The sequence below is a fragment of the Oncorhynchus masou genome, chromosome 28 (assembly GCF_036934945.1).
Source record: "Oncorhynchus masou masou isolate Uvic2021 chromosome 28, UVic_Omas_1.1, whole genome shotgun sequence".
NCBI lineage: Eukaryota > Metazoa > Chordata > Actinopteri > Salmoniformes > Salmonidae > Oncorhynchus > Oncorhynchus masou.
In genome coordinates, this window is record NC_088239.1 from 66,039,337 (window position 1) to 66,063,932 (window position 24,596).

General features: G+C 42.7%; 2 protein-coding genes across 3 annotated transcripts in view; one reads left to right on the forward strand and one right to left on the reverse strand.

Annotated features, from left to right (window-relative positions):
• LOC135518100 (junction-mediating and -regulatory protein-like) overlaps nucleotides 1–14,384 on the forward strand; it is a 61,580-nt gene extending 47,196 nt beyond the window's left edge. Inside the window, exons 3-10 of the mRNA XM_064942996.1 lie at nucleotides 4,301–4,451; nucleotides 5,927–6,096; nucleotides 6,798–6,963; nucleotides 7,371–7,558; nucleotides 7,704–7,787; nucleotides 11,265–11,360; nucleotides 11,471–11,981; nucleotides 12,083–14,384. Of these exons, the coding sequence (XP_064799068.1) occupies nucleotides 4,301–4,451; nucleotides 5,927–6,096; nucleotides 6,798–6,963; nucleotides 7,371–7,558; nucleotides 7,704–7,787; nucleotides 11,265–11,360; nucleotides 11,471–11,981; nucleotides 12,083–12,396 (1,680 nt within the window). The 3' untranslated portion in view covers nucleotides 12,397–14,384. The remainder of the gene's footprint in view (nucleotides 1–4,300; nucleotides 4,452–5,926; nucleotides 6,097–6,797; nucleotides 6,964–7,370; nucleotides 7,559–7,703; nucleotides 7,788–11,264; nucleotides 11,361–11,470; nucleotides 11,982–12,082) is intronic.
• Nucleotides 14,385–14,491: 107 nt separating this feature from the next.
• Nucleotides 14,492–24,596, reverse strand: part of LOC135518099 (homer protein homolog 1-like) — a 48,745-nt gene continuing 38,640 nt past the window's right edge. The window contains exons 8-10 of one of the 2 annotated variants that reach the window (XM_064942994.1): nucleotides 19,348–19,458; nucleotides 19,174–19,254; nucleotides 14,492–16,791 (exon numbers count right to left, since the gene is read on the reverse strand). In XM_064942994.1, the coding sequence (XP_064799066.1) occupies nucleotides 16,597–16,791; nucleotides 19,174–19,254; nucleotides 19,348–19,458 (387 nt within the window). In that variant the 3' untranslated portion in view covers nucleotides 14,492–16,596. The remainder of the gene's footprint in view (nucleotides 16,792–19,173; nucleotides 19,255–19,347; nucleotides 19,459–24,596) is intronic. The other variant, XM_064942995.1, reaches the window with a different exon arrangement.

The following is a 24,596-nucleotide window of genomic DNA, read 5'->3' on the forward strand; positions in this document are numbered from 1 at the left end:
AAATAGGGCTATCTTCTGTATACCACCCCTACCGTGTCACAACAACTGATTGGCTCAAACACTAACATTAAGAAGGAAAGAAATTCCACAAATTAACTTTTAACAAGGCACACCTGTTAATTGAAATGCATTTCAGGTGACTTCCTCATCAAAATCAAATCAAATCCAATTGTATTCGTCACATTTTCAAAATACAACAGGTGTAGACCTTACTGTGAAATGCTTACTTACAAGCTCTTAAACAACAGTGCAGTTGAAGAAATAGAGTTAAGAAAATATTTACTAAATAAAATAAAAAGTAACACAGTAGAATTACAGTGGCAAGAAAAATTATGTGAACGCTTTGGAAATACCTGGATTTCTACATAAATTGGTCATAACATTTGATCTGATCTTCATCTAGGTCACAACAATATACAGTTGAAGTCGGAAGTTTACATGTACTTAGGTTGGAGTCATTAAAACTTGGGATGAGGTTTTGATGTTGGTGTGCTGTGCCTTTTTTTTCTCCACACATAGGGTTGTATCTTCCTTCCAAACAACTCAACTGTAGTTTCATCTGTCCACAGAATATTTTGCCAGCGCCAGGTGCACTTTTGCAAACTTCAGACGTCCAGCAATATTTTTTTGGACAGCAGTGGCTACTTCCGTGGTGTCCTCCCATGAACACCATTCTTGTTTAGTGTTTTACATATCATAGACTCGTCAACAGAGATGTTAGCATGTTCCAGAGATCTCTATAAGTCTTTAGCTGACACTAGGATTCTTCTTAACCTCATTAAGCATTATGCTCTGTGCTCTTGCAGTCATCTTTGCAGGACGGCCACTCCTAGGGAGAGTAGCATGAGGTGCTGAACCTTCTCCATTTTGTGAGTGTTTTTAATAGGGCTACGCAGCTGTAAGCAGCATCTCTAATCTTGTCTCATTGATTGGACTTCATGTTAGCTGACTCCTGACTCCAATTAGCTTTTGGAGAAGTCATTAGCCTAGGGGTTCACATACTTTTTCCAACCTACACTGTGAATGTTTAAATTAGAGGTCGACCGATTATGATTTTTCAACGCCGATACCGATTATTGGAGGCCCAAAAAAGCCGATACCGATTAATCGACCGATTTGATTTATTTATTTGTAATAATGACAATTACAACAATACTGAATGAACACTTATTTTAACTTAATATAATACATAAATAAAATCAATTTAGCCTCAAGTAAATAATGAAACATGTTCAATTTGGTTTAAATAATGCAAAACAAAGTGTTGGAGAAGAAAGTAAAAGTGCAATATGTGCTATGTAAGAAAGCTAACTTTTGAGTTCCTTGCTCAGAACATGAGAACATATGAAAGCTGGTGGTTCCTTTTAACATGAGTCTTCAATATTGCCAGGTAAGAAGTTTTAGGTTGTAGTTATTATAGGAACTATAGGACTATTTCCCTCTATACCATTTGTATTTCATTAACCTTTGACTATTGGATGTTCTTATAGGCACTTTAGTATTGCCAGTGTAACAGTATAGCTTCCGTCCCTCTCCTCGCTCCTCCCTGGGCTCGCACCAGCAACACAAAGTCAATTAGCGCACACTAACTAGCTGGCCATTTCACTTCGGTTGCACGAGCCTCATCTTGGGAGTTAATAGGCTTGAAGTCATAAACAGCGCAATGCTTGACGCACAACGAAGAGCTGCTGGCAAAACGCACGAAAGTGCTGTTTGAATGAATGTTTACGCGCCTGCTTCTGCCTACCACCGCTCAGTCAGATACTTAGATACTTGTATGCTCAGTCAGATTATATGCAACGCTAGATAATATCCAGTAATTTCATCAACCATGTGTAGTTAACTAGTGATTATGATTGATTGTTTTTTACAAGATACGTTTAATGCTAGTTAGCAACTTACCTTGGCTTACTGCATTCGCATAACAGGCAGTCTCCTTGTGGAGTGCAACGAGAGAGAGGCAGGTCGTTATTGCGTTGGTCTAGTTAACTGTAAGGTTGCAAGATTGGATCCCCCGAGCTGACAAGGTGAAAATCTGTCGTTCTGCCCCTGAACAAGGCAGTTAACCCACCGTTCCTAGGCCGTCATTGAAAATAAGAATGTGTTCTTAACTGACTTGCCTAGTTACATAAAGGTATATAAAAAAATAATAATAATTAAATCGGCGCCCAAAAATACCAATTTCCGATTGTTCTGAAAACTTGAAATCGGCCCTAATTAATCGGCCATTCCGATTAATCGGTCGACCTCTAGTTTAAATTATGTATTCAATATAGACAAGAAACACACAACAATTTGTGTGTTATTAGTTTAAACACACTGTTTGTCTATTGTTGTGACTTAGATGAAGATCAGAGAGTGGCACCAGTGTAAAAGCGGGCGTGGGGGGTTCATGTTAATAGTCCGGGTGGCCATTTGATTAATTGTTCAGCAGTCTTATGGCTTGGGGGTAGATACTGTTAAGGAGCCTTTTGGACCTAGACTTGGCACTCCGGTACCGTTTGCCATGCGGTAGCAGAGAGAGCAGTCTACGACTTGGGTGACTGGAGTCTTTGACAATTTTTTGGGCCTTCCTCTGACACCGCCTGGTATGATAGGTCCTGGATGTCAGGAAGCTTGACCTCGGATGTATTGGGCCGTATGCACTACCCTATGTAGCGCCTTACCGTCAGATACCGAGCAATTGCTATACCAAGTGGTAATGCAACTGGTCAGGATGCTCTCGGTGGTGCAGCTGTATAACTTTTAGAGGATCTAGGACCCATGCCAAATCTTTTCAGTCTCCTAAGGGGAAAAAGGTGTTGTCGTGCCCTCTTCACAACTGTCTTGGTATGTTTGGACCATGTTAGCTCGTTGGTGATCTGGACACCAAGGAATTTGAAACTCTCATCCTGCTCCACTGCAGACTCGTCGATGTTAATGGGGGCTGTTCGGCCCGCCTTTTCCTGTAGTCCACAATCAGCTCCTTTGTCTTGCTTGCATTGAGGGAGAGGTTGTTGTCCTGGCACCACACAGCCAGGTCTCTGTCCTCCTCCCTATAGGCTGTCTCATCGTTGTCGGTGATCAGGCCTACCACTGTTGTGTCGTCAGCAAACTAAATGATGGTGTTGGAGTCGTGCTTGGCCACGCAGTCATGGGTGAACAGGGAGTACAGGAGGGACTAAGCACGCACCCCTGAGGGGAACTGGGGTTGAGGATCAGCATGGCAGACTTTTTGTTACCCTCACCACCTGGGGGCGGCCCGTCAGGAAGTCTAGGATGAAGTTGCAGAGGGTGGTGTTTAGTCCCAGGTTCCTTAGCTTAGTGATGAGCTTTGTGGGCACTATGGTGTTGAACGCTGAGCTGTAGTCAATGAGCAGCAGGACAGTTTAATTCAGTAGAGTACAGTTTAGTTCAGTAGAGTACATTAGAGTAAAATAGGGTACAATACAGTACATTATACTGTGCTATACTCAACTTTTCTTTACTGTATTGTGCTGTCCAAACTTATAAAATGTCTATGTTTGGGCCAAATCATGGCCAGACCAAATCTGAACCAAACATAGACGTCTATGATGGATTCAGATTTGTTCTGGACCGGACCAAAAATCTACATCTGTGGACGTTGAAATCAAGGCTGGTCCAGACAGGAGCAAAACAGTGGGCTGTGTGGGGGCTGTTCTTAGGAAATCAGCTACTCTAACTACAATATGTTCCAGCTGCTCTCTAAAACACACAATGAACAGAACAATAATCAACTGTTTTACTAACTCACCCAGGGCGTATCCAGGGCTGGTTAGCTAGCTACAAAGACAGTGTAAAAGACCTTACCCAAGTCACTTCCAAGTAATGAACTAAGCCTGAGAAGTCAGTAACACTTAAGCACTCGATTGTCGTTGCCTCAGTATGTTTGATTAAATGAGGTTGTCTTAACCTTAGAGAACGTCCTACAGTTATCAAAAGTTACAACAAAGGAGGACACTGGGTTTAGTAGTACATTAAACACATGTCCAGTCTTGAAGCTCTATGTCCCTGACTGCTACACCACAGCACAACCTGCTGTTAAAGCCTGGTATGACATGAGGCCAGGTGAATTCAGGTACTTTAAATCCTCCGTTAATCACTATTTGTAAGGTCTGAATTTCTCAATGTATCCATGTGCGAGAGTTTGACTTTCATTTATTAATCCAATCCTTTTATTTGATCCTGCTGTACCGGCACACCATATTTCCCTCTGGGATAATATATTTCTAAATATGTCATTGATTTATGTTGATTTGACCTTTGCGTGACCCCTATTGATCTGTGTCCCCTCGGTCAGATCTCCTTGGAGACAGAGCGTCTGGGGCCTCGTCGTGTGGAGGGGCTGAGGAGGGAGGATGAGGAGTGGACGAAGAAGGCTCACGCTGCCGTCCTCTCCATACAGGACCTTACCGTCAAGTTCTTTGAGACCACCGCCAGGGCTCAGAAAGGTACACACATACACACATGAGGCCTTTTCACACTGGCGTTGTTCTTAGCTCCAGACTAGACTGGCCTGGGATAGCTTAGCCTGTGTTCACATAAATATTTGTTAACCCTGGGCTAAGCTTTAGCCCTGGCTAAGGATTCACACTTGTATACCCAAGCCCTGAGCTAACTGACAAACACAACATGTGACCAACATCTCTGATGCACAACCAATATTATAAGCAATTTATTAACACAATATTTCCTGTTGCTTCTAGCATTTGATTTCCAACAGTGATGCATTGTATAAACATTGTTTCTGATGTCAGTCAGGCAGACAGCAATGTTTTACTTTTGAAATTCTATCTTGCTCCTGTACAGAGAATGCAGTGAATGAACGAGATGTCAACTTTTCTGATCCAGGCGAAATCATGCAACAATATTATTATCATGGATATATGCAATTAAATGTCAATAGAAAAGTTATGAAAACAGAGGGAAATGGATGGTTTGCTGCCCTTCCAGCTGTAGAGTTTTTAGCTTTAGTTGGCTAAGTGAGAAGACCTTAGCCAGCCTGCATAGCAACCATTTTTGTTAGGCATACCAACCATTGTTTTTGCACTGATTTAAAGTATTTTCCTCAGGATTAAATAGTACGAATTTACAAAATAACCGTCAGAACGCATTACAGGCCTCACAAGCATATGTAAATTGAGTGTCGCTTTTGTGATTGGATAGTGATCATTCTAGGTGTTGTTCTTGACACAGTTTCACACTTGCGATTTTGGCACTGTGTTTCTGGGACTAATCCCCCCGAAAAGTTGGTACTAACCCTGCTCCGGAGCAGGACCAGCTAGTTCTGGGCTAAGGTTGGTGCTAGCCCACTTTAGAATGTGCAAGTGTGAACATTCCCTTATCCCTGGGCTAAAATCTCCCTTAGCCCCAGGCTAAGGTGCAGTGTGAACACTCCTATAGAGAAACACACAGAGAAACACATAAACACACACAAACTCTGTACAGACAAACTCCAGAGCCATGTATTATCCAGATGGCAGATCAGCCCCTCAGTCAGACCATAATCTCCAGGCTTTAAACTGCTCTCCCAGAATCCCCAAACTAACCATAACCCAACTATCCACTGGCTCCACACTGACTACAAAGTCGATAACTATTCCCAAACATGTAAATCATTTGTTTTTGTCTCCAATTTAGGCAGTACAGACCACTAGAAATCAGCAGATAGCCCTCTAGTGGTGAAAGTAAGAACTGACTAAAATGCACAGAGGAGAATAAGTATTCTGTCAAGGACATATCTTGTAAAAAAAAAAATATATATATAGAGGCATACTAAGACAAAATAAATGTGACATGGTGTGCAAATGATAACACACACGTGCCTGTTCTGTTCTGTTTAAGCAAATAAACGCCCAAGCTATTAATTGCCCAAGCTATTAATAAGTTTTACAGTAATTGTTATGTTGGTGTGTGTGTGTTGCAGCGGTGTATGAGCGGATGCGTGTGGACCAGAGGAAGTTTGGCAAGTCGACGTGGGCTGCAGCTGTGGACCGCGTGGAGCGTCTGCAGTACGCCGTCTCCAAGGAAACGCTGCAGTTGATGAGGGCCAAGGAGATCTGCCTGGAGCAGAGAAAACACGGCCTGAAAGAGGAGGTATTACTCCTATATTACAGTACTACAACTAATACTATTACTATACTACTACTGTTATTATATTAATAAATAGTCAACTGATGAGGGCCAAGGAGATCTGCCTGGAGCAGAGAAAACACGGCCTGAAAGAGGAGGTATTACTCCTATATTACAGTACTACAACTAATACTATTACTATACTACTACTGTTATTATAGTAATAAATAGTCAACTGATGAGGGCCAAGGAGATCTGCCTGGAGCAGAGGAAACATGGCCTGAGAAGGGAAGTACTGATAAATCTATACATTTTTCAAGATGCTCAAAGCACATTGTTTTGGGGAATCATGCCTCATCCACCACCAATGTATATCACCTGATGCCACGGCAACCATTTTACAACAGATATCTCACCACACATCAGGTACACCAGGGATGGGCAAGTGGCGGCAGCCCCCCTTCTGAAGGCCCTCATATCAATAAAACAAAAAAAACTCATGTTGGGTCTCAAATTACTGTTGCAGTTAGAATAGTAGAATAACCAAGGTGCAATTTCGAAATGCACATGTGTGTACGCAGACCCGCCAGAAACTGCAGCCCTTCATGATGAGTTCAGATTTCTTGTGGCCCCCACTCCCATCAAAGTTGTCCATCCCTGATGTACACAATACTCTGACTCTCTCTCTGTCTGTGTTTCTGACCATCTATGTCTGTTTGTCTCAGATGCAGAGCCTGCAGGAGGGAGAGGATGCCATGCAGCGGTTGGACCAGATGGAGGCGCTGTACTATGAGCTCCAGCTGCAGCTCTATGACATCCAGGCTGAGGTGCTGCGCTGTGAGGAACTGCTGCTCAACGCCCAGCTCACCAGTCTCCGCAGACAGATCACTGGTAATACTACGCACTTTATACCTGCTACTTCTAAGTAACATTCAGATTAGGAACTGCTGCTCAACGCCCAGCTCACCAGCCTCCGCAGACAGATCACTGGTAATACTATGCACTTTATACCTGCTACTTCTAAGTAACATTCAGATTAGGAACTGCTGCTCAACGCCCAGCTCACCAGCCTCCCCAGACTACTATACATCTATACCTGTTACTTCTAAGTAACATTCAGCCTAGGATCTGCTGCTCAACGCCCAACTCACCAGCCTCCCCAGACTACTATACATCTATACCTGTTACTGTTAATGAACCACTAGACCTGTTCTAACTGCTCAGCTCCAGAGCCTCTGTAGAAACACTACTAGTGAGGTTATCTAACAGTGTACCTCTCTGTGCCCTTCCCTCCCCAGAGCGGCAGGACGAGGTAGTGTACTATGATGCGTATGAGAGTCCTGATGCCATGCGGAGGGTAGAGGACCCCTCGGCCTCTCTTCCCCACCTCAGAGACAAGCTCAGCCAGCTGCAGCAGAGGACCAGACAGCTAGAGGCACGCAGGGGACGCATCACCGCCAAGAAGGCCTACCTTAAAACCAAAAAGGTAATAATCCAGCAATCACATGCTTAGCTCTGGACTTACTAACAAATCAAATCCACGAAAGCCTGCCTCGAAAACAACAATATGTGGAAAAGTAAAACCAATACTTTCAATCCTCCTGTAATGTGTCTTGTTTATCTGTAACCAGGAGATCTGTATCATCAACCACAACCAGAAGATACAGCAACGCCAAGGTAGTAAGGATGACCAGACCCATCAAGCACTGCAACAGGTACAGTGACATGTTTTGTTAGTGTTTGTGCTGATTCTAGAGGTCGACCGATTATGATTTTTCAACGCCAATACCGATTTATTGGAAGTCCAAAAAAGCCAATAACGATTAATCGGACGATTTTTATATATATATTTGTAATAATGACAATTACAACTATACTAAATGAACACTTTTATATTAACTTAATATAATACATAAATAAAATCAATTTAGTCTCAAATAAATAATGAAACATGTTCAATTTGGTTTAAATAATGCAAAAACACAGTGTTGGAGAAGAAAGTAAAAGTGCAATATGTGCCATGTAAAAAAGTCTAACTTTTAAGTTCCTTGCTCAGAACATGAGAACATATGAAGGCTGGTGGTTCCTTTTAACATGAGCTTTCAATAGTCCCAGGTAAGAAGTTTTAGGTTTTAGTTATTAAAGGAATTATGACGCGTCGACTGTTTATCTCTATGCCATTTGTATTTCATATACCTTTGACTATTGGATGTTCTAATAGGCACTTTAGTATTGCCAGCCTAATCTCGGGAGTTGATAGGCTTGATAAATTGATAAGTCATAAACAGAGCTGTGCTTCATGCATTGCTAAGAGCTGCTGGCAAATGCAGTAAAATGCTGTTTGAATAAATGCTTACGAGCCTGCTGTGCCTATCACCGCTCAGTCAAACTGCGCCATCAAATATCAAATCATAGACTTAATTATGATAAACACACAGAAATAGGTCATTATTAATATGGTCAAATCCATAAACTATTATTTCGAAAACAAAACGTTTATTCTTTCAGTGAAATATGGAACCGTTCCATATTTTGTCGAACGGGTGGCATACATTAGTCTAAATATTGCTGTTATGTTGCGCAACCTTCAATTTTATGTCATAATGATGTAAATTTCTGGCAAATTAATTATGGCCTTTGTTAGGAAGAAATAGTCTTCACACAGTTCGCAACGAGCCAGGAGGCCCAAACTGTTGCATATACCCTGACTCTGCTTACACTGAACGCAAGAGAAGGGACACAATTTCCCTAGTTAATATTGCCTGCTAACATTAATTTCTTTTAACTAAATATGCAGGTTTAAAAATATATACAGTGAAGAATCAACAACAAGTGGGACACAATCATGAAGTGGAACGACATTTATTGGATATTTCAAACTTTTTTAACAAATCAAAAACTGAAAAATTGGGCGTGCAAAATTATTCAGCCCCCTTAAGTAAATACTTTGTAGCGCCACCTTTTGCTGCGATTACAGCTGTAAGTCGCTTGGGGTATGTCTATCAGTTTTGCACATCGAGAGACTGAAATTTTTTCCCATTCCTCCTTGCAAAACAGCTCGAGCTCAGTGAAGTTGGATGGAGAGCATTTGTGAACAGCAGTTTTCAGTTCTTTCCACAGATTCTCGATTGGATTCAGGTCTGGACTTTGACTTGGCCATTCTAACACCTGGATATGTTTATTTTTGAACCATTCCATTGTAGATTTTGCTTTATGTTTTGGATCATTGTCTTGTTGGAAGACAAATCTCCGTCCCAGTCTCAGGTCTTTTGCAGACTCCATCAGGTTTTCTTCCAGAATGGTCCTGTATTTGGCTCCATCCATCTTCCCATCAATTTTAACCATCTTCCCTGTCCCTGCTGAAGAAAAGCAGGCCCAAACCATGATGCTGCCACCACCATGTTTGACAGTGGGGATGGTGTGTTGTGGTTGATGAGCTGTGTTGCTTTTACGCCAAACATAACGTTTTGCATTGTTGCCAAAAAGTTCAATTTTGGTTTCATCTGACCAGAGCACCTTCTTCCACATGTTTGGTGTGTCTCCCAGGTGGCTTGTGGCAAACTTTAAACAACACTTTTTATGGATATCTTTAAGAAATGGCTTTCTTCTTGCCACTCTTCCATAAAGGCCAGATTTGTGCAATATACGACTGATTGTTGTCATATGGACAGAGTCTCCCACCTCAGCTGTAGATCTCTGCAGTTCATCCAGAGTGATCATGAGCCTCTTGGCTGCATCTCTGATCAGTCTTCTCCTTGTATGAGCTGAAAGTTTAGAGGGACGGCCAGGTCTTGGTAGATTTGCAGTGGTCTGATACTCCTTCCATTTCAATATTATCGCTTGCACAGTGCTCCTTGGGATGCTTAAAGCTTGGGAAATCTTTTTGTATCCAAATCCGGCTTTAAACTTCTTCACAACAGTATCTCGGACCTGCCTGGTGTGTTCCTTGTTCTTCATGATGCTCTCTGCGCTTTTAACGGACCTCTGAGACTATCACAGTGCAGGTGCATTTATACGGAGACTTGATTACACACAGGTGGATTGTATTTATCATCATTAGTCATTTAGGTCAACATTGGATCATTCAGAGATCCTCACTGAACTTCTGGAGAGAGTTTGCTGCACTGAAAGTAAAGGGGCTGAATAATTTTGCACGCCCAATTTTTCAGTTTTTGATTTGTTAAAAAAGTTTGAAATATCCAATAAATGTCGTTCCACTTCATGATTGTGTCCCACTTGTTGTTGATTCTTCACAAAAAAATACAGTTTTATATCTTTATGTTTGAAGCCTGAAATGTGGCAAAAGGTCGCAAAGTTCAAGGGGGCCGAATACTTTCGCAAGGCACTGTATATACTTCTGTGTATTAGTTTTAAGAAAGGCATTGATGTTTATGGTTAGGTACATTTGTGCAACGATTGTGCTTTTTTCGCGAATGCGCTTTTGTTAAATCATCACCCGTTTGACGAAGTTGAAGTAATCTGTGATTCGATGATAAATTAACAGGCACCGCATTGATTATATGCAACACAGGACAAGCTAGTTAACCTAGTAATATCATCAACCATGTGTAGTTAACTCGTGATTATGTGAAGATTTTATTGTTTTTTTTATAGTTAGCTAGTTTAATGCTAGCTAACAACTTACCTTGACTCCTTGCAGCCACAGGTAATTTTGATGCTGCACTCGTGTAACAGGTGGTCAGCCTGCCGTAACAGGTGGTCAGCCTGCCGTAACAGGTGGTCAGCCTGCCGTAACAGGTGGTCAGCCTGCCGTAACAGGTGGTCAGCCTGCCGTAACAGGTGGTCAGCCTGCCGTAACAGGTGGTCAGCCTGCCGTAACAGGGGGTCAGCCTGCCGTAACAGGTGGTCAGCCTGCCGTAACAGGGGGTCAGCCTGCCGTAACAGGTGGTCAGCCTGCCGTAACAGGTGGTCAGCCTGCCGTAACAGGTGGTCAGCCTGCCGTAACAGGTGGTCAGCCTGCCGTAACAGGTGGTCAGCCTGCCGTAACAGGTGGTCAGCCTGCCATACAGTCTCTTCGTGGATTGCAATGTAGTTGTCCATAATCAGTGTCCAAAAAGGCAGATTACCGATTGTTATGAAAACTTGAAATCAGCCCTAATTAATGCCTCTAGTTGATTCAGTGTTATGGCAATGATGGTGAATAGTTCCTCATCCTGTCTGTTTCTCCATAGCGAGGGGAGGAGCAGGAGGAAGAGGAGGAGAGGAGTAACGCCAGAATGAATCTGGATAGGTCGAGAACTCTGGACAGACTACGCAGCTTCAAACAGGTGAGAGGACACAGTTACCTCTGAATAACACAGTCTAAACGTCTCATGTTGAGTATATCTTAGGTTGACGCTGTGTTTAGATGTAACTGTTGGTTCTTTGTCTGTTGCAGCGTTTCCCTGGTCAGGTGACTCTGAAGTCCAGCAGACTGCGTATGTCCCACGGCCACTCCCGGAGGAAAACCTCCACTCCCCTCTCCCCCGCGGGGAGGCCTGAGACCCTGGTTGCCAGTGTCCAAACAGACACTGTTGACCTCCCTGAGCTCTTTGCTCCTCCCTCTGATGCCTGTGGTCATCAGAGTGTCTCTCTACCCCCGCCAGGGGGCGCCACTGGGCCTCTCTCTGCCCCCTCTCTTCCTCCCCTCTCAGCGATTCCCTCCTCTGCCCCTCCACCTCCTCCCCTTCCTCCTCCCCCACCCCCTCCCTCCTTAGATGACCTCTCCAGTGAGGGAGTTGAGTGGGCTCATCCCACTAGCCCAGTCCGGCAATCCAAGGCTGGGTCAGATTCAGAGCCTCTCCCCCTGGCTCCCTTCTCCCCACGTTTCTTTGACAGCAGTCAGCTGCAGACAGCCAGAAAGAAACTGAAGAAGACAGCCATGCTGGACTCCTCACAATGGAGGAGAGGTCAGACATGACAACATACTGTTTCCTGGATTTTAAAAGAATATATCAAAATCATAACTTGACTAGATTTTTAACATTGTTCCATCCTCCCATCTCTCCAGCGAGTTCTCCCATGGACGAGGTCCTGAACTCCCTGAAGAGAGGCAGCTTCCACCTGCGTAAGGCTGAGCTGAGAGTCCTAGCCCCCGACCCAGACGATGACGAGAGTAACAACATCCTGGCCCAGATCCGGCAGGGTGTCCGGTTGAAGAAGGTGCGGACGCGGCCGGAACAGCGGCACACCAAGGGCTTGTTCCCCCACTCTGCCGACGCTCTGACCCGCTCCATCCATGAAGCCCTGAGACGCATCAAGGAGGCTTCGCCTGAGTCTGAGTCTGAGGACGAAGGCCTGCCCTGCACCGACTGGGAGAACTAGATACAAGATACACACACACACAATGGCACCGACTGGGACTCTGACCTTTGACCTCAGCCACTACCATCTACTATTTCTGGCTCCACATTGACAGACTGAAAGCTGAGCAGAGATGTTAACTATTTCTTACTATTTCTTCTGGTCTTTGTAATGGACCACTAGCCTTTGCTCCTGGTTTTCTGTGTTGTGCTGACTCCTCACGCTCTATATAGTCAAGCACTTTGAGAACCTAGTATGAAAGTCACTATGTAAAAGTAATTCCTTCACTCGATTCCTTCTTTGTCCTGGACCAAGTGGGGGAATAAGGCTCCTTGTCAGTGCACCGACTGGAGAGCTAGGGTTCTGGGATCCCTTTCTATAGAATGAACTATGAGGTTGGAGAGGTTAGGTTGCTGGGGTGAGTTGGTTTTCCGTTTGACAGGATTGAGTGTTTTCTTTAATGTTAATTCAACCCCCCATAGAATAAAATGTGTTATTGTTTGGCTGGAACAAAATGCCTGCACTCACACCGTCCAGTCCTCTGCGGGTGAGCGTGGCAAACCCTGGTGTCGAGAAGTCATGATATTTTTCTCTGTAAAACCAGTGCCCTTTAAAGTCAGCTGATCTGTCCAGCTCTACAAAGACAGGTGTCATTCATTCCATACTCTATATTCATATTCCATCATGACATGTGTTTCTGTTGATGGTTTTAAAATGTGCTTTTACGTTCTTTTTAAGGAGTTTTTCTTTTTTCACTGCTTTATTTTCACTGTTATTATTTTTCATGAGTCCACTATTACCGTGGAGTCGTTTCACGTTATCTACGCCTGATTATTTTATCTAAGAGCTGTCAAAACTGAAACTATTTCTATAGGAACAATCTCTGTTTACTGTAATGAATCATGCACTGAGTATGAAGGACATGTTGAAGAGAAAATGGTGTACTGTTTAGAACTGAAGGACTGTGTGTACAACTGCTGTCCAAGTTGACATTTGGCCAGGTCAAAGGTGGTAGTACTGTATTTTTCCGGTCTTGAAAAACACTCAGATAGAAATGTATGGTGCAGAACTGATATGATTGTCGGTCATGTAGAACAGGGACCTTGTCAGCACTATTCATTATATTTCTATCTGTGTTTACCTCACTGAATCCACCAGTGGTATGGTACTGGTAACTAACCACAGTGAGTCAGTAGGCTGAGCATATGGGGCTCATTCTTCATGCTGTGTCTTCATGGCAAGTGGTTAAAACCCAATCATGTGACTTTCTGCAGCGTCCGCATATCTCTGACTGGGTCTCTAGTCTGAAGTGGCTTCTTCTCCTTTATCTGCACTGAATCTATAAACGGTGTGTAGGTGACAGCAACACAGTATATTGACTCAGAGGAATTAGCTTTTCACTGTCCAGATCTTTTTGTAGTGCAGATGGAGAGACGTTTAGGAGTGTAGAGGCAGCCATTTTAGTTATATTGAGATGCCCCCTTCCTGTCCATATACAGAACAAACCTGTCTGTTGGAAAATCACTTCCATTTTTGTCAGTTTTCTTCATTGTATTTGGGATCTTTATGTATTTTGTTTATTTTATACATGATTTGTAAAATCTTTTGTATTATTCATTTCCCTCTCTTCTGTCTTTAGCTAACACTACAGTTTGACCTATAACCTTTGACTTGTATGACCTTATGCATGTGGCTGGCCTGGTCTGATTTAAAGATGAGTCCGTCACAAGATAAGTGCAATATTATTATATTAAACTGAAATGTAATATATAATGTGATGTACATCCTGAAAATACATTGGCATGCTTAAAAACATCCTAAGTATTTATTGAGTAAAACACTTCATGATTTAAGAAATGGAGTAAGAATTTATAAAGCAATACCATACAAAATGTAAATGTGCTTAAATGTTTTCTTTTGCCTTTTACTCGTCTTACGGTTATTGCATTCCTAACTGCTTTATATATCCCAGTTATATTTTTTCCCTTCAAAATAAAACCAAGTCCCGACATGTCTTCCTGTCCTGTTCTTTGACTTATCACAGTCATTAGAACTCAACTCAGCCTTTGGCCAAACCAGACAGCCTTTTGTTGGGTCTAGTACATCATGCACATCCACATGAGGTCAACCACATAGTATTTCATTAAAAAAAAAGCCAAACAATCCCCTTTAAGGCAGTGAGTGGATGTGATGTTATACAAGAAGCATCAGGACAGGAACTGAAGTGAGTGCAGATTAGAGAAAATGAGGAACATTCAGATAGTGAAAAATGACAACACTTTTTTTTTTTTTTTTTTTTACATTTTACTATAAACTCAATTAATTGTTTAAGCATGTGGTATAATCATTTAAAATTATTACTCAAACATTATTCCCTTTCAAATTGTAGTACAGATCATAATTGAAAACGCCAACCAACCCAGAAACCACATTCAAATCTCTCAAAGATACCAGAACCAACAAGCCCTTAAATAGTGTTCTTCAGGTATACATATAGTTTTATTTTTTTATACATTATCACAGATTTTTGGCAATAGTAAACCCGACAAAAGTTCCGTAGTTAGCTACCATTGATGCATCTTTGTACCAAAGGCAATGTCAGCAAAATTCATATTCTGTACAGGAAAACATTTGGCAAAAGGAAATGATGTCTCTGCAAACCACACATGCTATGCACAAGGGTCTCTGTAAATCCATTTCCTTTTTAAGTAGTTCAAAAATATTGCCCGTTTTTTTTTACACCAAAAAAAAAAAGAATAAATAAAAAAATCTACCTTGACACCCACATACCAGACATGAAAATCATTAAGTTCAAACAAAAATTTGCTTCATAAAATTCTCAATCTGTGGTTATAATATATCTGGAATAATAAATTAAGGGAAAACATAGGAACCAATCAATCACTGCACTTCAAGTTGTAACAGAAACAAGGAGGGGGAAAATAAAGAAAAATAGTTTTAGATTCACCCAAACATTCAATTCCATTTTCACAAGTGCACTATAAATTTGTTATATTAGTATTTGTAATAAAAAAGTTTATAGAAAGGAAAGACTTGTAGTAACTGCTGACCCAAACCCCAGCTTCTGGTCTTGGGTTGGCGTTGTTTCCACCTGGTCTCTCCTTACATTTCCCAGAAGAGGAGGAAAATACCTGAAAGCGAGACTGAAATGTGTATTTTTACTCTTGACGCTCTCTCTTTATATTGCTCATTTAGTATAGAAGGTTGTCCCAGATCGGTCCTCAATCTTGGACAAGATGCCACATTCTTCTTTAATCTCCATGGAAATGTTGTGATAGGAGGACATTAGGAGCATTTAAAAACAAGGTCACTGGGAGGTCATCTGTCTGACCTCTGACCCTTAGTCCTAGCCCAGTGTTAGATGGGGCCTCGGAGCAAACGGCCGTAGAGTCCAGTGAAACGCTGTAAGGATCCGTGAGTACAACTGTCTACATCTCCATGACCTCATCTAATCGCACTGTCCATTTGGCTGACAATGATATCTCCATAGTAACCAGAGCAATAATAGTACTGTAGTAATAACTGAATAATAAAGTGGTATATGCAGAATAGTTAGAAAACAGACCTGAACCCATGACGGACAACAGCAAAGATTAAACAAAAACATCCACCAGCAACTGAACTTTGCACCAAATAAATATAGAAAATGAGGGCTTCCTATTTCTGTTAATTGTGTCTGTAATGGAAGAAAAACCCAAAGTAAAATAACCCACCATATTCAACATCCTCTGGAATGCTAGCCAGACTTGGCAAAAAAAAGCAGAGAGAAAATAGATATCTGAGCAGCTTGCAGTCTGTAATGTGTAAAGAACATCCCACAGGGAGAGCAAAGAGATGGAAGGCAGGGCCCAAGCAAAGCCTCAACAGGACCTCTGAAGTGTGTGTGTGTATAAAGTGTGTGAGTATGTTCATATAGTATACAGGTGTACCAGCAATATGTAGTGAACATTAGCCAAAACTAGAGAATCCAAGCGAGCAAGTCTATCTATTTACAATTATGTTCAAGCATGTGGCATAATCAACACATGCTTGATTATGTGCATGTTAGTGAAGAATAATGACTGTGTTTGTACCAATAACAGTGTGTGAATATTTTCATACAGTGCCCTCGTGCACTACAATTCATTCTCCAGTCACTATGTTATTATGGTGGCGATGGTGCTCCACTTGGGGGCTCTGTCGTAGCACTTCTCGTCTCTTCTAGCTGCTGCTGTCCTCGATGAGTCTGGCTAGGCTGTCTCGGAGCTCTGTCAGCTCAAAGATCTTCCCGTCCAGCAGCTCCAGCAGGGACCGCAGACTCTTCCTGAAGGCCTCGCTCTCTAGCTGACTGCCCTCCAGATGCAGCTCCAACTCCCCCAACTGGGCCTCCAACGTCTGGTTCCGCTCCTCAGTCTCCTGGGGGTGGGGGGGGGGGAGATGTGTTAACGTGTGCACACAGCAAACATACTCATACAGTGGCTCGAAAAAATATTCATACCCCTTGGAATCTTCACATTTTATTGTGTTAAAAAGTGTGATTAAAAAGGTCCTGTGTGGCTCAGATGGTAGAAAGCATGGTGCTTGCAAAATCATGGTTGTGGGTTGGATTCCCATGGGGACCAGTACAAATAACAAATGTATTCACTCACTACTATGTCGCTCTGGATAAGACATTCTAAGACGTTGGGGGAAGGGGGGGGGGTCCTAAACTGGCATGGAATTGTTTTCAAATGGTCGTACTATGGATAATTTAGCTATTTGATTTCAAATTGTAGGACCCCTTTAAGTATCAATTACTTGGTAAAATATAGATTTTCTAAAGCCCATAGAAACGCATTGACTAACATTCATAAATGGCAAATAGTACAACCAAAAATGAAATCATAAGAAACAAGGTTAAAGTGTCTGCCGGAAGTATTTTTGGGGCTGCAGATGTTTTGCCTGCACTGCAAAGGGCTATATCAGTCCACTAATACAGGACTATTAAAGGCCCAGTGCACAATCTTTATTTTTATTCAAAGATATCCAGTACCAGTCAAAAGTTTGAACACACCTACTCATTCAAGTACTACTCACAAATTTTCTTTATTTTGACTATTTTCTACATTGAATAAAAATAGTGAAGACATCAAAACTATGAAATAACACATATGGAATCATGTAGTAACCAAAAAAAAGTGTTAAAGAAATCAAAATATATTATATAATTGAGATTCTTTAAAGCAGCCACCCTTTGCCTTGATGACAGCTTAGCACACACTTGGCATTCTCTCAACCAGCTTCATGAGGTAGTCACCTGGAATGAATTTCACTTAACAGGTGTGCCTTGATAAAAGTTAAAATAGTGAATATTTCTTTCTTCATGCATTTGAGCCAATCAGTTGTGTTATGACTAGGTAAGGGTGGTACACAGAAGATAGCCCTATTTGGTAAAAGACCAGGTCCATATTATGGCAAGAACAGCTCAAATAAGCAAAGAGAAATGACAGTCCATCATTACTTTAAGACATGAAGGTCAGTCAAAGTGGGACATTTCAGGAACTTTGAATGTTTCTTCAAGTGCAGTCGCAAAAACCATCCAACGCTATGATGAGGACCGCCACAGGAAAGGAAGACCCAGAGGTAGCTCTGCTGCAGAGGATAAGTTCATTAGAGTTAACTGCACCTCAGATTGCAGCCCAAATAAATGTGTCACACAGTTCAAGTAACAGACACATCTCAACATCAACTGTTCAGAGGAGACTGCGTGAATCAGGCCTTCATGGTCAAATTGCTGCAAAGAAACCACTACTAAAGGACGCCAATAAGAAGAGACTTGCATGGGCCAAGAAAAACGACCAAAGGACATTAGACCGGTGTAAATCTGTCCTTTGGTCTGATAAGTCCAAATTTGAGATTTTTGGTTCCAACCGCAGTGTCTTTGTGAGACGCAGAGTAGGTGAACAAAAGATCTCTGCATGTGTGGTTCCCACCGTGAAGCATGGAGGTGGTGGTGCGATGGTGTTTTTGCTGGTGCCACTGTCCGTGATTTATTTAGAATTCAAGGCTCACTTAACCAGCATGGCTACCACAGCTTTCTGCAGAGATATCCCATCTAGTTTGCACTTAGTGGGACTATCATTTGTTTTTCAACAGGACAGTGACCCACCACACCTCCAGGCTGTGTGAGGACCATTTGACCAAGAAGGACAGTGATGAGTGCTGCATCAGATGACCTGGCCTCCACAATCACCTGACCTCAACCCAATTGAGATGGTTTGACTTTCAAGTACAGGTGCCTCAATTCAACACTTGACTGAGGGACCTTACATATGTTGTATGGGGTACAGGGGAAGAGGTAGTCATTCAAAAATCATGTCAAGCCCTATTATTTCACACAGAGTGAGTCCATGTAACTTACTTGATTTTTATTCCTTTACGAAATTAGACTTTCCTGATCAAAATGGCTTAATACTTATGCAATGACTATACTTAAGTAATCAAATTTGTATAAATCTTAAACATAGTTTCTTCCACTTTGTCATTATAATATTTTGAGTAGATTGCTGACAAAAAAAGACAATCAAAATATTTGTAATCCCACTTTGTAACACAATAAATGTGAAGACATCCAAAGGGTCTGAATACTTTTGCAAGGCTCTGTATAGACAAACACACAAAGACAAAAACACACACCCACACTTATAAACACAAACACGCACAAACCAACAAACACAAACGTACACACTGCAGTGAAAACAGATGTGAGGCCCAGTGTCGTGTGCAGTGCAATACAGTAGTGTTCTTCATTAGTCTCACCTGTAGTTTATGTGTTAGCGATTCCTTCAGAGTCTGGAACTCATTAGCACTCTCCACTTCCTCTTTCAACCTCTCTAGTTCCTGCAGGGAGGGAAAATATACAATCACAGGGCTCACATGTACATCCCCCCCCCCCCCACACACACACACACACACACACACACACACACACACCTCCTCCTTGGCCTTTAATGCTGACTCCAGTTCTTCTATCGTCTGGTTGAGCTCAGTCTTCTGGGATTTGATGACTGGCGTCTGACCACTAACACACTCCAGCTCTGTCACCTGAGGACATACACAGTGTTGGTAATCATATCGTTTTTATGTTCTTTGTGTAACCATTCTGATCTGTTTGTGTCGTCTCTCTCTAGTATCCCTTTATGTCAGTCAGTCTTACCCGTTTGTGTAGTCTCTCTCCAGTTTCCCTTTATAATGTCAGTCAGTCTTACCCGTTTGTGTAGTCTCTCTGCAGTATCCCTTTATAAAGTCAGTCAGTCTAACCCGTTTGTGTAGTCTCTCTCCAGTATCCCTTTATAAAGTGTGTTACCCGTTTGTGTAGTCTCTCTCTAGTATCCCTTTATAATGTCAGTGTTACCCGTTTGTGTAGTCTTTCTCTAGTATCCCTTTATAAAGTCAGTCTTACCCGTTTGTGTAGTCTCTCTCTAGTATCCCTTTATAAAGTCAGTCTTACCCGTTTGTGTAGTCTCTCTCTAGTATCCCTTTATAAAGTCAGTCAGTCTTACCCGTTTGTGTAGTCTCTCTCTAGTATCCCTTTATAAAGTCAGTCAGTCTTACCCGTTTGTGTAGTCTCTCTCTAGTATCACTTTATAATGTCAGTCAGTCTTACCCGTTTGTGTAGTCTCTCTCCAGTTTCCCTTTATAAAGTCAGTCAGTCTAACCCGTTTGTGTAGTCTCTCTCCAGTATCCCTTTATAAAGTGTGTTACCCGTTTGTGTAGTCTCTCTCTAGTATCCCTTTATAATGTCAGTGTTACCCGTTTGTGTAGTCTTTCTCTAGTATCCCTTTATAAAGTCAGTCTTACCCGTTTGTGTAGTCTCTCTCTAGTATCCCTTTATAAAGTCAGTCTTACCCGTTTGTGTAGTCTCTCTCTAGTATCCCTTTATAAAGTCAGTCAGTCTTACCCGTTTGTGCAGTCTCTCTCTAGTATCCCTTTATAAAGTCAGTCAGTCTTACCCGTTTGTGTAGTCTCTCTCCAGTATCCCTTTATAAAGTCAGTCAGTCTTACCCGTTTGTTTAGTCTCTCTCCAGTTTCCCTTTATGTCAGTCAGTGTTACCCGTTTGTGTAGTCTCTCTCCAGTTTCCCTTTATGTCAGTCAGTCTTACCCGTTTGTGTAGTCTCTCTCCAGTATCCCTTTATAAAGTCAGTGTTACCCGTTTGTGTAGTCTCTCTCCAGTATCCCTTTATAATGTCAGTGTTACCCGTTTGTGTAGTCTCTCTCTCGTATCCCTTTATAATGTCAGTCAGACTTACCCATTTTTTAGTCTCTCTCCAGTTTCCCTTTATAATGTCAGTCGGTCTTACCCGTTTGTGTAGTCTCTCTCCAGTTTCCCTTTATAATGTCAGTCAGTATTGCCCGTTTGTGTAGTCTCTCTCCAGTTTCCCTTTATGTCAGTCAGTCTTGCCCATTTGTGTAGTCTCTCTCTAGTATCCCTTTATAATGTCAGTCTTGCCCGTTTGTGTAGTCTCTCTCTAGTATCCCTTTATGTCAGTCTTACCCGTGTGTAGTCTCTCTCTAGTTTCCCTTTATAAAGCCAGTCAGTCTTACCCGTTTGTGTAGTCTCTCTCTAGTATCCCTTCATAAAGTCAGTGTTACCCGTTTGTGTAGTCTCTCTCCAGTTTCCCTTTATAAAGTCAGTCTTACCCGTTTGTGTAGTCTCTCTCTCGTATCCCTTTATAAAGTCAGTCAGTCTTACCCGTTTGTGTAGTCTTTCTCCAGTTTCCCTTCATAAAGTCAGTCTTACCCGTTGTGTAGTCTCTCTACAGTTTCCCTTCATAAAGTCAGTCTTACCCGTTTGTGTAGTCTCTCTCTAGTATCCCTTTATAATGTCAGTCTTACCCGTTTGTGAAGTCTCTCTCCAGTTTCCCTTTATAATGTCAGTCTTACCCGTTTGTGTAGTCTCTCTCCAGTTTCCCTTTATAATGTCAGTCAGTCTTACCCGTTTGTGTAGTCTCTCTCTAGTATCCCTTTATAATGTCAGTGTTACCCGTTTGTGAAGTCGCTCTCCAGTTTCCCTTTATAATGTCAGTCAGTCTTACCCATTTGTGTAGTCTCTCTCTAGTATCCCTTTATAAAGTCAGTCTTACCTGTTTGTGTAGTCTCTCTCTAGTATCCCTTTATAAATCAGTCAGTCTTACCCGTTTGTGCAGTCTCTCTCCAGTATCCCTTTATAATGTCAGTGTAACCCGTTTGTGTAGTCTCTCTCTAGTATCCCTTTATAATGTCAGTCTTACCCATTTGTGTAGTCTCTCTCTAGTATCCCTTTATAATGTCAGTCTTACCCGTTTGTGAAGTCTCTCTCTAGTATCCCTTTATAAAGTCAGTCTTACCCATTTGTGTAGTCTCTCTCTAGTATCCCTTTATAAAGTCAGTCTTACCCGTTTGTGTAGTCTCTTTCTAGTATCCCTTTATAAAGTCAGTCAGTCTTACCCGTTTGTGTAGTCTCTCTCTAGTATCCTTTTATAATGTCAGTCTTACCCGTTTGTGAAGTCTCTCTCCAGTTTCCCTTTATAATGTCAGTCAGTCTTACCCGTTTGTGTAGTCTCTCTCTAGTATCCCTTTATAAAGTCAGTCAGTCTTACCTGTTTGTGTAGTCTCTCTCCAGTATCCCTTTATAAAGTCAGTCAGTCTTACCCGTTTGTGTAGTCTCTCTCCAGTATCCCTTTATAAAGTCAGTCTGTCCTGTTTGTGTAGTCTCTCTCTAGTATCCCTTTATAAAGTCAGTCAGTCTTACCCGTGTGTTTAGTCTCTCTCCAGTTTCCCTTTATGTCAGTCAGTCTTACCCGTTTGTGTAGTCTCTCTCTCGTATCCCTTTATAATGTCAGTCAGTCTAACCCATTTGTGTAGTCTCTCTCCAGTTTCCCTTTATAATGTCATTCGGTCTTACCCGTTTGTGTAGTCTCTCTCCAGTTTCCCTTTATAATGTCAGTCAGTATTGCCCGTTTGTGTAGTCTCTCTCCAGTTTCCCTTTATGTCAGTCAGTCTTGCCCATTTGTGTAGTCTCTCTCTAGTATCCCTTTATAATGTCAGTCTTGCCCGTTTGTGTAGTCTCTCTCTAGTATCCCTTTATAATGTCAGTCTTACCTGTGTGTAGTCTCTCTCTAGTATCCCTTTATAAAGCAAGTCAGTCTTACCCGTTTGTGTAGTCTCTCTCCAGTACCCCTTTATAATGTCAGTCTTACCCGTTTGTGTAGTCTCTCTCCAGTTTCCCTTTATAATGTCAGTCAGTCTTACCCGTTTGTGTAGTCTCTCTCCAGTTTCCCTTTATAAAGTCAGTCTTACCCGTTTGTTTAGTCTCTCTCCAGTTTCCCTTTATAAAGTCAGTCTTACCCGTTTGTGTAGTCTCTCTCGTATCCCTTTATAAAGTCAGTCAGTCTTACCCGTTTGTGTAGTCTCTCTCCAGTTTCCCTTCATAAAGTCAGTCTTACCCGTTTGTGTAGTCTCTCTAGTATCCCTTTATAATGTCAGTCTTACCTGTTTGTGTAGTCTCTCTCTTGTATCCCTTTATAAAGTCAGTCTTACCTGTTTGTGTAGTCTCTCTCTAGTATCCCTTTATAAAGTCAGTCTTACCCGTTTGTGTAGTCTCTCTCTCGACGGAACGACTTGATTAGTGTAGTGTCAACATCACAGCCACTGCCAGCTAGCCTACTCCAGCAGTACTGTATCATTTCAATCATTTTAGTCAATAAGATTCTTGCTACGTAAGCTTAACTTTCTGAACATTCGAGACGTGTAGTCCACTTGTCATTCCAATCTCCTTTGCATTAGCGTAGCCTCTTCTGTAGCCTGTCAACTATGTGTCTATCTATCCCTGTTCTCTCCTCTCTGCACAGACCATACAAACGCTCCACACCGCGTGGCCGCGGCCACCCTAATCTGGTGGTCCCAGCGCGCACGACCCACGTGGAGTTCCAGGTCTCCGGTAGCCTCTGGAACTGCCGATCTGCGGCCAACAAGGCAGAGTTCATCTCAGCCTATGCCTCCCTCCAGTCCCTCGACTTCTTGGCACTGACGGAAACATGGATCACCACAGATAACACTGCTACTCCTACTGCTCTCTCTTCGTCCGCCCACGTGTTCTCGCACACCCCGAGAGCTTCTGGTCAGCGGGGTGGTGGCACCGGGATCCTCATCTCTCCCAAGTGGTCATTCTCTCTTTCTCTCCTTACCCATCTGTCTATCGCCTCCTTTGAATTCCATGCTGTCACAGTTACCAGCCCTTTCAAGCTTAACATCCTTATCATTTATCGCCCTCCAGGTTCCCTCGGAGAGTTCATCAATGAGCTTGATGCCTTGATAAGCTCCTTTCCTGAGGACGGCTCACCTCTCACAGTCCTGGGCGACTTTAACCTCCCCACGTCTACCTTTGACTCATTCCTCTCTGCCTCCTTCTTTCCACTCCTCTCCTCTTTTGACCTCACCCTCTCACCTTCCCCCTACTCACAAGGCAGGCAATACGCTCAACCTCATCTTTACTAGATGCTGTTCTTCCACTAACCTCATTGCAACTCCCCTCCAAGTCTCCGACCACTACCTTGTATCCTTTTCCCTCTCGCTCTCATCCAACACTTCCCACACTGCCCCTACTCGGATGGTATCGCGCCGTCCCAACCTTCGCTCTCTCTCCCCCGCTACTCTCTCCTCTTCCATCCTATCATCTCTTCCCTCTGCTCATACCTTCTCCAACCTATCTCCTGATTCTGCCTCCTCAACCCTCCTCTCTTCCCTTTCTGCATCCTTTGACTCTCTATGTCCCCTATCCTCCAGGCCGGCTCGGTCCTCCCCTCCCGCTCCGTGGCTCGACGACTCATTGCGAGCTCACAGAACAGAGCTCCGGGCAGCCGAGAGGAAATGGAGGAAAACTCGCCTCCCTGCGGACCTGGCATCCTTTCACTCCCTCCTCTCTACATTTTCCTCCTCTGTCTCTGCTGCTAAAGCCACTTTCTACCACTCTAAATTCCAAGCATCTGCCTCTAATCCTAGGAAGCTCTTTGCCACCTTCTCCTCCCTCCTGAATCCTCCTCCCCCTACCCCCCCTCCTCCCTCTCTGCAGATGACTTCGTCAACCATTTTGAAAAGAAGGTCGACGACATCCGATCCTCGTTTGCTAAGTCAAACGACACCGCTGGTTCTGCTCACACTGCCCTACCCTGTGCTCTGACCTCTTTCTCCCCTCTCTCTCCAG